Source organism: Astyanax mexicanus, unplaced genomic scaffold, assembly GCF_023375975.1.
Source record: "Astyanax mexicanus isolate ESR-SI-001 unplaced genomic scaffold, AstMex3_surface scaffold_31, whole genome shotgun sequence".
NCBI lineage: Eukaryota > Metazoa > Chordata > Actinopteri > Characiformes > Acestrorhamphidae > Astyanax > Astyanax mexicanus.
The window spans coordinates 5,684,170-5,702,351 of NW_026040041.1; the positions used below are offsets into that span (position 1 = coordinate 5,684,170).

The following is an 18,182-nucleotide window of genomic DNA, read 5'->3' on the forward strand; positions in this document are numbered from 1 at the left end:
TATGGGGTACTTACTTTCAATGATTCAGTATCTGCTTAAAATGATTTGGTATCTAGTATGAATTGTACTGAACCTACTTGAAATAATTCATCATCTACAATACATTTTTCAGTATCTAGTAAAAATGCTTCATTATATACTATGAATTATACTGTATCTACTCAAAATTTATTAATTATATGCAATGAATTATACTGTATCTACCTGAAATTGTTCATGATCTACTATGAATGATTTAGTATCTACTTGAAATGATTCAGTATATAGAATGAATTATTCAGTATCTACTTAAAATTATTCAATATCTAGTTAAAATGTTTCATTATCCCCCAGAAATAGTTAATTATCTATTATAAATTATTCTTTATCTACTTAAATGATTCATTATCTACTATAAGTTGTTCAGTATCTACTAGGAATGATTTAGTATCTAAATAAAATTATTTATTATCTAGTATGAATTATTCAGTATTTACTAAAAATGATTTAGTATCTACTATAAATGATTCAGTATCTAAATATAATTATTAATTCTCTACGATGAATTATTCAGTATTTACTAAAAATGATTTATTTTCTATTATGCTCTGTATCTACTTTAAATGATTCATTATCTACTATGAATTACTTAGTATATTCTTATAATGATTCATTATCTACTATATTTTTCCAGTGTCTACTTTAAATGATTGATTATCCACTATAAATTATGAAGTATGCAAAATAAATGATTCACTATCTACAGTCCGTTATGCAGTATCTGCTATAGATGATTCATTATTTACTATAAATTATGAAGCATCTACTATCTGTGAATGATTCAGTATCTCAGGTCCACTGCTATATCATCTTCTAAGAATGATTCAGATTGTACTATAGGTTATACTGTATATAGTAATATATATTTATTAACCACTATGAATTATTCAGTGTATTAAATCACTCTTACCGAACACTCTCTCATCGTTGATGTTCTTGATGCAGAACCAGAGTCCAGCAGGGAAAGTGCAGACCAGAATGTGCAGATCGAAGAAGAAGGACACCCAGGTGGTGGGCTGGTGTTCTGATACGGAGGCTATGATGGGGATGTGGATCTTAGCATAGCTGACAAAGAGAGAGAGAGAAAGAGAAAGAAAGAAAGAGAGAGAGAGAGATAAAGAGAGAGAGAGAGAGATACTCATTAATAATTATAGATAAACTGTAAGATGTACATACATAGGTAAAGACTTTAATATACTCTAATCTGCAGCAATCTGCAGACGTGTCAGTGTGTCTTTGCTATCGTAACGTCGGGAAAAGTACACCTTGGACGTCTCAAAACTTAAATTAATCATGGGTGTGGTTAATTTTGGGCGTGGCGTGAAATAAACTAATCAATGTGTCACTTGCTCATCATTCCCTTTAAGAGCCAGGTGAGCTCTGACTTTGGCAGATTGCTATTTTAACGGTGCAGCTACCTTGAATTTACCTGAATACACCTCATTTCCAGACCACCACGCCCATTGCGTAACTCACCCAGTGTCCCACAGGGAGTAGAAACGTCCACTCCATGGAGCGATGCAACCTATACACACACACACACAAACACACACACACACAATATCTTTATTTTACTGTCAACTTTCCAATGTAGTTATTTTTAACTATTCCCCAAGCACTGAATATCACACTGCTATTTAGATTTTTCCTTCATTATATATCATACATAAATTAAATTAGAATAAACTAGAGCCTAAAATCTACAAATCTGCACACTGCCTACAGGATTCTTCCCACAGGATGCTTCCTACAGGACACTGCCCACAGAACATTGCCTACAGGATGCTTCCCACAGGACACTGCCTACAGGACATTGCCCACAGGATGCTGCCCACAGGACGCTGTACAGAAGATGCTTTCAACAGGACATATCCCACAGGATTCTTTCCACAGGATACTGCCCACAGGATGCAGCCTGCAGGATGATGCCTACAGGATTTTTTCCACAGGATGCTTCCTAGAGGACACTGCCTGCAGGATTCTGCCTACAGGATGCTTCCTACAGGATGCTGCCTACGGGACACTGCCCACAAGACACTGCATACAGGACACTTCAAACATGGCAATGCCCATAGGATGCTTCCAACATGACACTGCCCTCAGGACAGTGTAAACAAGGATGTTTTCCACAGGACACTGCCCACAGGACGCTTCCCACAGGACAACACCCACAGGACACTGCCTACAGGACATTGCCAACAGGATGCTTCCTACAGGACACTGTTGGCTGTTGGTTGACTGTTCTGAGGTGTTTAAAAACTCCAGCAGCACTGCTGTAATTATTATAAAACTACTAAGTGTCCAATGTGATAAATAAAGCTGTAAACTTAGAGAACAGGTATAAAAACAAGAAGATGATGAAAAAGAATTATGGATTTCTTTGATTTTACCAAATAAAAAAAAAACCTCTGGAATATAATCAAGAGGAAGATGGATGATCACAAGCCATCAAACCACCAAACTGAACTGCTTGAATTTTTGCACCAGGAGTAAAGCAGCATAAAGTTATCCAAAAGCAGTGTGTAAGACTGGTGGAGGAGAACATGATGCCAAAATGCATGAAAAAAACTGTGATTAAAAACCACCAGGGTTATTCCACCAAATATTGATTTCTGACATTTCTCATTTTCTGTAAATAAATGCTCTAAATGAGAATATTTTTATTTGTAATTTGGGAGAAATGTTGTCTGTAGTTTATAGAATAAAACAACAATGTTAATTTTACTCAAACATAAACCTATAAATAGCAAAATCAGAGAAACTGATTCAGAAACTGTATGAACTCACCGATACAGCTGAGGTATAAAACAGTGAGGAACACGAGCAGAGCCGATACAGAAACTCCCACAGAGAACAGCGTCTGCCTCTCCTGCCGGGTCAGCTTATCCCTCACATACTGCAGAAATCCATAGACCTGCAGCAGAGCAAACACTCCTACACACACACACACACACACACACACACACACACACACACACAGTGACAGAAGATCAGATCGTTTAATTTGTTTGCTTTGAGAGAGAGAGAGAGAGATCACTTTTATAGAGACTTTTTTTATAGAGACCATTTCAAACTTTCAAGGTCTTTCCTGTAGAGCAGATGTTCTCTCACACACACACACACACACACACACACACACACACACACAAACACACACACACACTCACTGAGGGGGTCTCAGCTGAGAAATCTGCAGCATATGGAAGAAGCAGCTGTTCTTTAACACCAGTGAAAGATCTGCTTCTGCTTTTATACATATATATATATATATATATATATATATAATTTTCTTTCTTACATAGTAAATGAATAGTGAAGTGATCCATCAGACTATGAAGGAACACATAAGGAATCATGTAGTAACTTAAAAACAGTGTTAAACAAACCAGAATACTCTGTGAGAAAGCATTAAGATACTCTTATCTGGTTCTAGTGAAATAAAAGTAGATTAAAGTATAGTAAGCACTATTATACTATAGTGCACTAAAGTGTTCTTGTAGCCACATTATTATTAATCAGTATATTTAAAGAGTAAAATGGAACAACTTTTTTGTACTTACTATACTTATAACTGTATAACTGTATAAAAATAGTACAAACGTCTCCCAGGAGGTTAATAAGGTGTTAATAGGTGATATCTTGGGTAGTCTAGGAGAACACTAAGGTGTTGATAAGTCATTGCTAGGCGGTTGCTAAGGTCTTATTTTTTCTGCCCTTTTTATAGTTTTACAATTTTTTATTATTTTATGTTTTTTTTTATTTTCTATTATGTCTTATCTTAAATGTATTTTACTTTACTTTTTATTGATGTTATGATCACCTCTCTGTATGTGCAGCACTTTTAATGTATGAAAGGTGCTTTATAAATAAAGATTATTATTATTATTATTCATTTCAGATTGACTGACCTTCATTTGCTCCAAAAGTTATTTTTTCTTTACTTATTGAGTAGTTCTTCCTTAAAATATGAAACTGATGCTCTCAAACACATTAAGAGACAGGAAATCCAAATAATTAACTTTTGATGAGTTCAGCACAGCTGTTAACTGAAAGCCTTATAAAGCTGAATGAGAAAATGTAAAAAAAAAAAAAGCCAAGCCAAGGTGCTACTTTGAAAAATGTTAAATATATATATATATATATATATCGATTTTAAGTTTACTACATAATTTACTACCTAAAAATTCTTTGATGAACAGACCAATAGAAATACTTCAAAATGAACTGAAATAAACTCTTTTTATATTGACTTTCATTAAAGTTTAGAAGGTTTTTTCTCTCTCCTATTATATGATACCTGTTTTTCATTAGACAGCGACGGTATAAAACACTTTTTGTTAACTAAATAATTTTATATGGTGTTTTTTTACAGTTTAAATGAGTTTAGTAATATTGTAATATTAATCTACAATGATAAAAAAATGTTTTACTGGTACTGTATCTATTAATCTTCTGAACCCATCGTTTATTATTCAGTTATTAATCATAATGAATGAACTATTGATCTTTATGTAGAAGCCGTTAGGTTCATCGTGTCTCATGTAGACCCTCAGGGTTCTATTTTAGGGCGTATGATGATGTTAATGATCACAGTAATGCTGTAGTTATGAAAGAGCAGAAGCGTGGGCTTGTGTTCAGGGTTATAAAGGGTTAATTAGCTCTGATGCTGATCTGATCAGATGGGAAATCTTCAGTAAAGAGGAGAATCAGTGTTTCCTGTTTGTGTTAAAGAGCAGGAACAGCAGTAATTTGCTTTTTGGCTTTTATTTTTTAAACAATAAAAATTGTAAAAGTGACGTACTAAAATTAATAAAAATATCAAATATAGGGATTGCTAAGTATTTTCTATCATACTGCAGGTAGTTAAAAATGTGTTTTAGGTGGTTTCTAGGTGTTTTTTGGGTATCTTAGATGGTTAAAAAGATGTTTTAGGTGGTGTTGCTAAGTTGTTGCTAGGCAGCTGCTATCATATCTCAGGTGGTTAAAAAGGTGTTTTTAGGTGGTTTCTATGTGGTTTTTGGGTAACTCAGGAGAGTGCTAAGGTGTTGCTAAGTCGTTGAGAGGCAGTAGCTAGCTATCATATCTCAGGTAATTAATAAGCTGTTGGTAGGTGGTTTCTAGGGTAACCCAGGAGAACGCTGAGGTGTTGCCAAGTCATTGCTAGGTACTTGCTATCATACCACAGGTGGTTAATAAGGTTTTTTTAGGTGGTTTCTATGTGTTTTTTGGGTAACACAGGAGAATGCTAATGTGTTGCTTAGACGTTTCAAGGCAGCTGCTATCATATCACAGGTGGTTAATAAACTGTTGGTGGGTGGTTTCTAAGGTAACCCAGGAGAACGCTAAGGTGTTAGCAAGTAGTTTCTAGGCTGCTGCACTCATATCACAGGTGGTTAAAAAGGTGTTTTTCGGTGGTTTCTATGGTAACCCAGGAGAGTGCTAATGTGTTGATAAGTTGTTGCTAGGTGGCTGCTATCATATCCCAGGTGGTTAATAAGCTGTTGGTAGGTGGTTTCTAGGGTAAGCCAGGAAAACACTAAGGTGTTGCTAAGTCGTTTCTAGGCAGCTGCTATCATATCTCAGGTGGTTAAAACGTTTTTTTCGGTGGTGCTGCGAAGTCGTTGCTAGGAACTTGCTGTTACATCCCAGGGTAACCCAGGAGAATGCTAAGGGGTTGCTAAGTCATTACTAGGTGGTTGCTATTATATGCCAGGTGGTTAATAAGGTGTTTTTAGCGCTAAGTTGTTGCTAAGTCATTACTAGGTGGTTGCTATTATATGCCAGGTGGTTAATAAGGTGTTTTTAGGGCTAAGTTGCTGCTAAGTCGTTGCTAGGTGGTTGCTATCATATGCCAGGTGGTTAATAAGGTGTTTTTAGGGCTAAGTTGCTGCTAAGTCGTTGCTAGGTGGTTGCTATCATATGCCAGGTGGTTAATAAGGTGTTTTTAGCGCTAAGTTGTTGCTAAGTCGTTGCTAGGTGGTTGCTATTATATGCCAGGTGGTTAATAAGGTGTTTTTAGCGCTAAGTTGTTGCTAAGTCATTACTAGGTGGTTGCTATTATATGCCAGGTGGTTAATAAGGTGTTTTTAGGGCTAAGTTGTTGCTAAGTCGTTGCTAGGTGGTTGCTATCATATGCCAGGTGGTTAATAAAGTGTTTTTAGCGCTAAGTTGTTGCTAAGTCATTACTAGGTGGTTGCTATTATATGCCAGGTGGTTAATAAGGTGTTTTTAGGGCTAAGTTGTTGCTAAGTCGTTGCTAGGTGGTTGCTATCATATGCCAGGTGGTTAATAAGGTGTTTTTAGCGCTAAGGTGTTGCTAAGTCATTACTAGGTGGTTGCTATTATATGCCAGGTGGTTAATAAGGTGTTTTTAGGGCTAAGTTGTTGCTAAGTCGTTGCTAGGTGGTTGCTATCATATGCCAGGTGGTTAATAAGGTGTTTTTAGGGCTAAGTTGTTGCTAAGTCGTTGCTAGGTGGTTGCTATCATATGCCAGGTGGTTAATAAGGTGTTTTTAGGGCTAAGTTGTTGCTAAGTCGTTGCTAGGTGGTTGCTATTATATGCCAGGTGGTTAATAAGGTGTTTTTAGGGCTAAGTTGTTGCTAAGTAGTTGCTAGGTGGTTGCTATCATATGCCAGGTGGTTAATAAGGTGTTTTTAGGGCTAAGGTGTTGCTAAGTCATTGCTAGGTGGTTGCTGTTACATGGCGGTCTGTATATGAGAGCAGGAACAGCAGTATCTCGGCGTATTTGCTGGTTTGCTGCTCGCTGAATTGTCTCCAGCTGGTTGGTTCAGCAGGAGCGTCGGTTTTACCTTCTGTTTTATATCCAGCTCTGCAGGACAGAGTCTGTATACACACACACACACACACACACACACTCCACCACTGCATATAGCACCATATTCAATTCCTACTGAACACACACACCGTATTGTTTTTATTTTATAAACCTGCTCACAGCGGTGCGCTGGATTTGTTGATGTTTCTCTTTGTGCTTTTCAGAAGCTTTACTTTTATTTTTTAAACCACAAAAACAAACTTTAAGTATAGTTGGAAAAGTGACCTAATAAAAAAAATATATATATATATATCAAATAGTTGCTCAGTTGCTATGCTGTCACTATGGTTTATGAAGGGATTGCTAAGATGTTGCTATCATATCCTACGTGGTCAATAAGCCAGGTGAAAAAAAAAACGATAGGATTTCGACTCTTGCTCATGAATATTCATACATGCAAACATATCTCTGCTGATTGGCTAACAGCAATACGACACCAGGAGGTAGATGAACAACAGTTAGAATCATTTCAAAATAAAGACATTTTTACACTAATAACAGTCTTTGCAGTTTTATATGTTACTTTACAACATGTGTAATAATGACCTGCTAAGTGCAGTTCAGCCACTGACCTAGTCTTAGAGTCTCCGTAAAACACCAAATCCACCGGAGATCCTATTTAAACCTATAGTTACACAGAGGTGGGTAGTCCAGGTCCAGAAAGTAAAAATCCACCCCGGGGTTTTGTTTCAACGGTCAAGGATTTTTACTTTCTGGACCTGGACTACCCACCTCTGTGAGTAACTGTAGATTTATATAGGATCTCTGGTGGATTTTTAGTGTAACTAACTAGTGTAAACAGAGCTGTTCTGAACATACACCTATCTATCTCTATTATACCTGGCTGGTGTTGTTCCTCTATAGACTAATTCTAACTATTTGTTTCTTAGCTCTGAATTACTGGGTAAAGTATATAAACGCTGATGTGTTATTCGCACAAATAACACAGGAATGAACTGCATGCTGTTTCTAGTGCTGTTAGCTCCTATCTGACGAGACGGCGTCGCTGATTGGCTTCAGCTCTGCATGTGTGCGGTTCCGAGCCGAGGTGGGCGGGGCCATGAAAACTAATTCACGGGTTAATGTAGACACGGTGCTTTTTCTGATCGACTCGTTTTTCTCAATTTTTTTTTACTAGCTGCTGCAGACAATGAGGAAGAGGTTGAGGAAGAGTTTCATGTGCAGCATCATAAACAACTCAGAGAGACCTACAAAGGACACCTTTAATGTTTTAACTGGTTATTAATAATATACAAAGTATTTATAAGTATTTATATATTATAATATAATTATTGACTTTAACAAGAACTTTTATTAAACTAGCCTCATTTTAAAGGGATAACCTATGCAATATTATACCATAGTTAGTTCCGACTCTGCAACGTGATTGGCTGAGAGGCGTTTTATGAGTGATGTTATCAGCCGGTAATGCACTGTAACCAAAGCTCTCCATGTATTACTCCGCCTCATACAGGTAACCTAGCAACGATGCAGCGCTTACAAACCAAATACAAACCAAATGCAATGCAAAAACTCTAAGCCATGTCTCCAATAGGCGATGCAGGCAAAGACGTGTTCCACAAATAAATAAATAAGCCCAGCGATTTGAAAAGACACATTATTACACACATTATGAGCCACCAATATCAGGTTAAGAGTTGTAATTATTATAATAAAAGCTGAAGTGTATATATTTTCCAGTTAATATAGAGTATTTTAAGCTGAATGTAAAATAGGGAACTCTTGTAATTTTGCAGCTGGGGGGCTCCAAAGTTTTTTTTAATTCTTAAAAAAAAACTTTCTTTTAAAGTCGAATGAGTGCTGGACTTTAATCTACACAGATTTGATTTCTCTCCTGAAAACTGCTTATTTTGGTGAGTAAATTTCTTTTTTACGTTTATTTACAGTAAGCTTAGATTTCCACAATTTTGACTGAAATGGCTGAAAGTAGAGGTGACGATGCTAACCTAGCTACAAAGCAGCGCTTACAAGCCAAACAGCCCAGAGTTAAACAGAGCAGCAATGGAACTATTTTAACTGGCGGAGTTTTTATAACCAAACATATCGCATTTTCGTCTCCTTTTTAACTCTTTCAAATCTTTCAATAAAGAGTGATAATGGAACTGTGGTATAATTAAGCAATAATACACTCGTATTACAAGTTTGTGCTATAATGTGTAATATTGATCTACGACCACAGCACAGCAGTGCCAATATTACACCTTATAGCACAAACCTCAAGTGTATTATCGCTTAAACCCCATTAATTAATCTGGGAATTAATCTAGTGATAAAATAGTGAAAATAACTGAAGCTGCTGGAAACGTTTGTAAATCCGTCCCTGAGTGACCTGAAGCTCTTTTGTTCTGGGCGTCAGTCGTTCTGTTTGAGTTGTGAGTGAAGTGCAGATGAAGCCGAGCTACAGTTGGTACAGAGGATTCTCAGCATGAGGAAAAACGATAGAGCGACAGAAAGAAAGAGAAAGAGACAGAGAGGGAGAGAGAGAGAGCTCAGTGATCTGGAGGGAAACTGATGGAGAAAAGTGATTTCTGGAATTTACAGATCATTACATCATCTCCCCAAACACTGATGAAATGCAGAGCGCTGGATGGAGCTACCCGGAGACGGAGCTCCAGCGCCGTCCATCACGACCAGAGGAACGTCAGGTCTGATTACTGAGTGATGACCCCGGATTAGAGCTGCAGGTTTAACACTGATAGCTCCATCACTGACGCTTTATATTTTACATTCTTCAAAGTAGCACCTCTTGCTTAAATACAGACAGTTTTACACATCTTTGCTGGATTTTCTTAGTCAGTTTTATGAGGTAGAGTCTCCTGGAATTCAGTCTTTCAGTTAACAGCTGTGCTGAACTTGTCAAGAATTAATTAAACATAAAACTTGAATTTCTTGTCTCATAATAAAGTGTTTGAGAGCATCATTTGTAAAGTAGTGAAGAGGTAGAGTTACAGGTATAGAGTGAATAATAGCTCTATTTGAGTAATGTTCTAATCCAGATTTCTTCAAAAACAACTCAATCAAATAAAGAAAGGGGCTCAAAGCTGCCGGAGCCCTGAGAGAGCACACACTTGTTCTTGCTCTCTCTGGGTGGGTACAGTACAGTAGATGGCACTGTTCTCTTTCCCCTCATCACTCCTAGGGTGATGTGGATCAGCACAAGGCTGCGTCTGTGAGCTGATGTATCAGAACCGAGTCGCTGCGTTTTTCTTCAGAGCGTTAGCGTTGTGATGCTATTTGGCAATGCTGCATCAGCAGCAGCTCAAACAGAGGCGGAGTCTGACTTCTCATGTGTCGGAGGAGGCGTGTGCTAGTCTTTTTAACCCTCCTGGTATTGAGACATTACTAGTGATAGGGGGAGGAGTCCTAGGAGTGGTTTGGGTAATTGGCCGTGTAAATTGAGGAGAAAATAGCATAAAAATTTAAAATAAAATAAAAAATAAATAAAAATAACTAAGTAAAGAAAAAAAAAAGACTACGGAAAAATAAAGGAAAGAAGAATTTCATGAAAGTATCCTTGGTAACACTTTCTAAGAAAGTCATGTCTATAAGACTCTACAAACACATTATAAACATGGTTATACATATTAATATCTATAAAATGCACAACACATCATAGCAAAGCTCAATTGTGATTATAATGCATTATTAACTGTGTTTATAAAATTTTAGGCCTCTATTCCAAAAAACTCAGGCCCAAAAAACTCAGACTGCCTACTTATATACACCCTTTATAATACTCTAATTATTTAGAAAATTCATAAATACAATAAACAGAAAAAGATATATATTTACTAGATAGATAGATAGATAGATAGATAGATAGATAGATAGATAGATAGATAGATAGATAGATAGATAGATAGATAGTCAGGTCTCCTGAATCAGGCTGTAATTTTCTGAGGCTGTAGAGAACAGCTCTGAGCTCTGAGCTCTGCTCTTCAGTGAGAAGCTGATAAAGCTAAAAGCTCTTCAGCACATCCGAAACAACCTCTCACTTCATCTAAACCTCCATAAACCCGGGGCAGATGGAGCTCTCCACGGGGGGGGCGGGGACTAATACATCCCTCATACTGTACAGAATAGAGCTACTCTTAATTACAGCCAATCACAGCTCAGCACTCAACAACAGAGGGATCCATCCATCATCATCACCACCGTCACCACAGGGTGTAGAGCACGGCTTAGGTTTGGTCCTCTAATATTACTCTGATTTTAAGAATAGACGGTAAATTCTCAGTATATTAAATGTATAGTAAGTATTTTATCTGTGCAGTGTATATTATCTGGATAATATATCAGATTAAACTGCACCATATCAGCTGTTTAGCTCCATTAACAGGAGTATATTTAATAGCTGGGTCGGCTTGAGATCAGATCACGTTCTCACCACAAGTGAACCGATGGTTGGGGCAGGGCAAAAAGTCAAAAGTCGAAAATGTAATTTAAAAATATATATATTTTATAACGTTTTTAAATATATAATTTTATTTAGTTTTCTAAATTATATAAATTGTATATAAAATTTTGTTTAGGTTTGTGAGGCGAAGCTTACCGGCTGCAGCCATGTGTTCGCTGGTCCTGATTGGCTGGAATCCGACAAATGGGATCTGCATGGACAAGATCAGACCCACGATGTAGAACGTGCTGTAGGCTGAGAGAGAGAGAGAGAGAGAAAGAGAGAGAGAGAGAGAGAGAGAATTATTAATAATTAAATTGTGTACTAATAATACTAATAACAATGTGAAGAAGAAGAAGAAGAAGAAGATTTTTCTCACTCATTCAACTTCTGTAATTCCTATCATTCCTTTTTATCCCTTTTCCTCCCATTAATTTTTAACATCACCTAGCAACCACTTTAAAACACTCAGTCAGCAACAGGTACGCAAAGGCAACTTCATCGCAACACTTTAGCAACCAACAGCCAGCTTTAGCAACAGCCGATCAACACCTAATGAACCACTTGCAAACGACCTTTTACTATAGCAGCTGTATAGTAACACCTTAGCAACCCCGCAGCCACATCTTAGCAACCTTCAAACTGCAACGTTTTAGCTAAAACACAGCAGTCCCCCTGGATAATGTAGCAACCCACTAACTGCACCACAGCAACCAGCTGTTATCAAAAACGTAGCAACACCACAGCAACCCCCTGGGACACCATGCATGTAACATGTAATGACCATCACATTAATATAGTCACTATCTATGGAATATAACAGTGACCAACTGGCAACACCATTGCAACCACCAGGCATTACATAACAAGCAGCAATATATCAACCACATTGCAACACCTTAGCAAGCAACCTTTTACTATAGCAGCTGCATAGTAACACCTTAACAACCACTGAGTAACACCTTATCTAAATTACAGCAATGACCAAGCAAAAGCATATAACATAGCAACCATTTAACTGCACCACAGCAACCAGCTATCAACAACTTAGCAACACCATAGAAACCACTTGGCATAACAGCAAACATCAAGCAAAAGCATATCAACCATTTTGCGACACCTTAGCAAGCAACCTTTTACTATAGCAGCTGCATAGTAACACCTTAGCAACCGCACCACATCAACCAGCAGCTATCAACAACTTTGCAACTCCATAGCAGCCACCTGGGACACCCTAGCACCTGTAACAATCATTACATTGTCATAGTCACCAACTGAGACAATACATTGACAACACCATAGCAACCACTTTGCAACCAATTAGCAACACAATAGCCTATAATTACTTATATTTCCTGTACGAAATGCACTGTTAATGTTGTTACAGTGTGACTGTCACTGAGAGCACTGCGAGTGTATTAATGCTACCGTTACCGTAGTAACAGTGTTGTTGTTACAGTGTGATTATTAGCGTTGATATCATGCTGTCGGTGTGGTGTGTGGATGGGTTGTATGAGGTGCAGTGAGGCAGGAAACGGCAGTATTTCTGGATGGTTCAGAGCAGAGAAACAAATCCCCCGATTTATTTGTGAGGCAGTGATATTGGCGACTCGGCGGTGGAGATATTCCTCAGCGTTATATAAGCGAGTGACTGGGGGAATAATTGGTGGAGTGATATACGGCGGGTGTAGCACGGCGGGAGAAGGAAGAGTTAAAAGCAGAACTGTGAGAGGAGGATAACGACACTCGTTCATAAAGATTTCCTCAGAGGACATGATCACAACACGGGAGATACAGTAATAAATTACAATCTGATAAATCAGTTTCTCTATAGTGATATACAATACCTTCACATGTGTAACATCTTTGAAATACACAGCAATATAAAATTAACTTTTGCATCGAATTCAGTTTAATTGAGCATTTTCTTTTACGCAAAAACGTTGCAACCAAAAAAAAAGGTCACAAACTCTAATATTTGGTTGAACCGCCTTTAGGTTTGATTGCTTTGAGGCATTCACTGTAGCATTGTTTTAATAAACTTCTGCAATGTCTCAAAATTTATTTCAATCCAATGTTGCTGGATTAATTTTTCACCAATATCTTGCAGCAGCATTGATGATGGTAGAGTCTGACCAACCGCTGCACAAAGCAGCTCTTCTCCATCCAGCACATCCCAAAGATTCTCAATGAGGTTAAGATCTGGACTCTGTGGTGAACTCTCTCAATCCATGTGTGAAAATGATAAATGATGATCTCATGCTCCCTGAACCCTGAACTCTATCACAATTCCAGCCCCATAAATCCTGACACAATCCCAAATCATTAAAATAGCACTAGGCATGATGGGAACATCACTTCTTCAAGCTGCCTCTCTTCTTACCCTGATGCCCCATCACTCTGGAACAGGGTAAATATGGACTCATCTGACCCTCGCATGACCTTTCATTGATCCAGAGTCTAGTCTTTTCTCTCTCTAACAAACGGAATCAGTTTTTAAAGCTGGTTAGTCTCACTGATAAAAGAGCTTTTCTTAAAGCTACACAGCTGTTTAGCCCCTTCAATCTCTTCAGTTTCTTCACTGCAGTGGTAAAGCTCTTACTTTCCCTATTAAACAACATATCTCTTAGTTCTACGGTTCCATCTTTTCTTCAATTTAATCTCACCAAAGGTTCAAGTGATCGCTGATCATCATCACATTTCTTCCTCAAAGACGATGGGTGCCCACTATCTTTTTAGTTTTTAATAATAAAGCTTTGGACTATTTTTAACCCAATTTTAGTAGTATCTGCTACAATCTCCTTACATGTTTTCTCTGTTATTGATGCAGCCAATGATTTGACCCTTTATCAATTTCCGCATGGTTGTTTAACAACTGAGAAGCTACTCCTTGTATCAGTTGAGGTTAAATAACTTTTTGTTGCCAGCTGAAAGATAATCATCCATGCAATAATTAGTGTTGTACCAATTTGCTTAGTTAAATGCAGGTGACGACTTCTTTTTTTCCAGGCAGAGTATTTCAGAACATCAATCCATCTTTTCCTTTGACTCCTGGGTTCAGAAAAGTCACTTCACTTGGTGACACCACTTGTATGAGACCAGCGTCCTATATCTAGAAACGTGGAGCAACCAATGTCTATTTGTTATTATCTTAAGGTGTGAAAAATTTAGATATTAGTTTTGATTCATATCACCCAGCCCTAATAGGGACCACAACCAGGATGCTAGCACTATAGTAGCAATGTGGGATGAGTTTCTCAATTTCACAAATGTCTCTAATTTAGCAGCACAGCAAATGAAAAAAAAACTATAAGCAGCCTATTGGGTCAAGGCCCTAATTCCTCTGATTCCTGATATTCACACAATTTCATCAGAGACTGTAATCAGGATGCTATTGTAAGGCTATTCAATGGGGTACCCTAATTTGCTCCGCTCCTCACCTTGGAAATTGTGTTAAATGTACCATTTTCAATCAATTGTTAATCAAATTAAGTCTGAAGATTGGCCAAAGGGCATTGGACATCTCTTGCTTGAAGACGTCTACTGAGGTGAAGAATCTTTTAAATGCTGGATCTGAAATATATCTTGTTAATATGAAATGTGAATATGTTTGTGTTTAGTTCAATTTTAATGGTCTCAGTGAAGAAATGTTAAAGATAACCTTAATAGAATATCTCTGAACTTTGGGAGAAATGTCTCCATTCTGAAGAGAAACTCCACTTTATGCTCCTGATGGGTTTTGGATTTGGATCTGTGATGATTAAAGACCATGATTATCAGTGGTTGTGATGGTCGAAGGTACCCAAATGTAAATAGTACAAAATTCCAATTTCCATGTAAATTCGAAGAGTATTGTTCTAGTTGGATATTTAAGGAAAGTACAAGGACATAGTCTCTGAGTTTGCCTGTAACCAAGAGACCTCCCATGCTCTGCATGTAACCACTATTTCAAATATACTATGCAATATTCTTAACGGTTTTCTTGTTAGACTTGGTCTTTTAAATTACGTTAGGAATATTGTTTCATATGTTAATCTAAGTCACAATAAACTGTTAACCTGTAGCAATTGCTTTGTTGAGTCTTTTTCTAGTAGGTTTAGGAGCCTAAGAGCTCTGTAGTTTGTGATTCTTTGAGTTTCTTTGAGTTTTGAATATGCATTAGGAGCACAAGGCATAGGTCTGTTGCCGCCTCCCCTATACTGTATATACACAGTTCTGGAAACCACTTTGGGACGATTGCTTTTGGGAAACTGTTTCACAAACCCAATAAAAAGCCTGAATGAATGAATGACCTCTAGTTCCAGCTAAGGTCATACGTACAGAAAAAACATCGCAGGTACATGCTCACTACATCCAGCCGAAATTAAATTAGCATCGTTTATAGCGGACAAGGAAATTAATGATTTCAGGAGCATTGTATGAAATTGCCCGTGACACTCTGTGAAAAATCGCCGGAGAAAAATACGAATATGGGAAAACATTAGTGTGTCCTTTCCTCCAGCGTCCCGCTCCGGCTTCCTCTCCTCTTTACTCATCCATCCATCATCGGACTGACCTTAGAGAAAAGACGCGATCCGCATGGCAAAGCTCCAGCTCACAGTCAGAGCGAGAACGTTTAAGAGCTTCCTGACATTTAACACACGACTAAAAGGTTAAAAACCAAATTCTTAGAAATCGTTTAATGCCAGTAACCTTCAGTATTCAGTACAGTGCTGACGATCCGAGAGCACTAACCGTGTACTGATGAAACGCTCTAGTACACACTGCAACCAGGAAACCAACGTCTTACACTGAGAGAAAAAGATGTGGACACAAAACAACCATGGTATAGAATATATGCCTTTAAAGTATTGCACTCCACACATGGATTTGTTGGTCATCTCCACCAAGACAAAAACAGGACTCATCAAATAGAGCACCCACCACTATTCTGATTCAATCAAAGACTCCAAGGCCCTATTTTAGCGATCTATAGCACATTGGTCAATTATATAAATCACATAGCTGGATTTAGGGCATGTCAGTGTGTCTTTGGTATCGTGACAGCTCAAAAATATACCTTGCACAGCTCTAAACATGCAAAAGACTAATTATTGTAATAATGTGCTTATTCACTTAATTAATCATGGGTGTGGTTAATTTTGGGTGTAACATGAAATAATGATCAGTGTGAAATCAGTGTGCCAGTTATCATTCTCTTTAAGAGTTAGGCGAGCTCTGACTTTGGCGCATTCTTATTTCAACAGCGAGGTGCTTTTGCACGTCTCAGCAGAGGAAACTGAGCTGCTCGTTCACACTGTGAAGATACACCAGCAGCTCATTTATGGGAACAGTAATGATATTCTATTCTTTATTCTTTTTATTGTTAAGTTAAAAAGTCGGGTTTGCGCTATTCGCTCCACATCAATGTGTGTTTAAGGACTGTTGTCAGGGTTTTAATCAGTCAGTGGAGCTTGTGTATTTTCTGTTGCCAAAATAGAAACATGCTAGAAATTTACCTGAACACACCTCACATCCAGATCACCATGCCACACCAGATATATTCCTTAAACTCTGACACTATTTTAGCAGCATGTGAGCAATGCTGCAATGAGCCCAACTATTTTTGATGGGGTATACTGTACTTTTACTTGTTGCTACCTAATAGGTAACGTTGGTAAACCTTGGCAAAGTCACCAGTTGTCGTGCAACCACCACTTTCTATGGTGCTTTCACAACTACCTTATTTTTTGGTCCAAACCTTTTGACTTTAAAGTTTGGTTTAAACCAAAATAGCAGGTGAAATGAGCCACAAACCATGTTCTGGACCAATGGACCAAAATTTGGTCTGACCCTAGATGATCTCGGTCTGGATCTATTGTACCACATTCCAATATAGATGGAGAGATTTATCTGGATAGGGGTTTATTGAATGATGAGAAGCCGGAAATGAAAACGAGCTGAAATGAAATAGGAGTAACGAGGCTATTTTTAAAATGTAAGGAGTAGAAAGTTTAGATAATTGTGTAAAAATGTAAAAATAATTACTTCAGTAAAGTATAGATAACCTACATTTCTACATAAGTATGGTAACAAAGTATTGGTACTTCATTACTTCACACCTCTGGCATTGAACAATAGAAGAAGAAAAGGAGGAGATATTGTGCTGAAATCTGACTCCCCCTGGTTGTCAGGTGCATCACGCAATAATATGGGTACAACAGATTACAGTGCTGGCGATTCTGTATCTACTGTAACTGTAGATTAATTACAGAGCAGTATGGGTACAACAGATTACAGTGCTGGTGATTCTGTATCTACTGTAACTGTAGATTAATTACAGAGCAGTACAGGTACAACAGATTACAGTGCTGGTGATTCTGTATCTACTGTAACTGTAGATTAATTACAGAGCAGTACAGGTACAACAGATTACAGTGCTGGTGATTCTGTATCTACTGTAACTGTAGATTAATTACAGAGCAGTACGGGTACAACAGATTACAGTGCTGGTGATTCTGTATCTACTGTAACTGTAGATTAATTACAGAGCACTTGAAGGATTGATTCAGATTCTTGCAGGTAGGCAAAATTCGGCACAACACTAAGAAAGGCAACTTGCCAAACTATTAAAAGTTTTTAAAAAGAGTTTTAGACTTTCAGATGTTAAAAGACTCTTTAAATTTTCTCTCTCCAGGAGAAAAAGTTTAGATTTGTGCCCGGCAACTTAACACAATGCCATGGGCACCATGGAGCCCACACTTACCCTTCCATGCCCATATCCTCAATCATAATCTGAGAATACTCGCCCAAGGAAGTGGCACAGTCTGGTGTCTTGCCACTCTGGCTAAAATAGCGTGTCTTGGCAGATGGTGTATATCTGGGTTAGGCAGGGAAATTGTGTAAATGGG

General features: G+C 37.8%; 1 protein-coding gene across 1 annotated transcript in view; it reads right to left on the minus strand.

Annotated features, from left to right (window-relative positions):
• The window catches only part of LOC103022397 (dolichyl-diphosphooligosaccharide--protein glycosyltransferase subunit STT3B), a 178,236-nt gene that overhangs the window by 19,984 nt on the left and 140,070 nt on the right, over positions 1 to 18,182 (minus strand). Inside the window, exons 6-9 of the mRNA XM_022664215.2 lie at positions 11,449 to 11,547; positions 2,827 to 2,973; positions 1,516 to 1,564; positions 950 to 1,104 (exon numbers count right to left, since the gene is read on the minus strand). Of these exons, the coding sequence (XP_022519936.1) occupies positions 950 to 1,104; positions 1,516 to 1,564; positions 2,827 to 2,973; positions 11,449 to 11,547 (450 nt within the window). The remainder of the gene's footprint in view (positions 1 to 949; positions 1,105 to 1,515; positions 1,565 to 2,826; positions 2,974 to 11,448; positions 11,548 to 18,182) is intronic.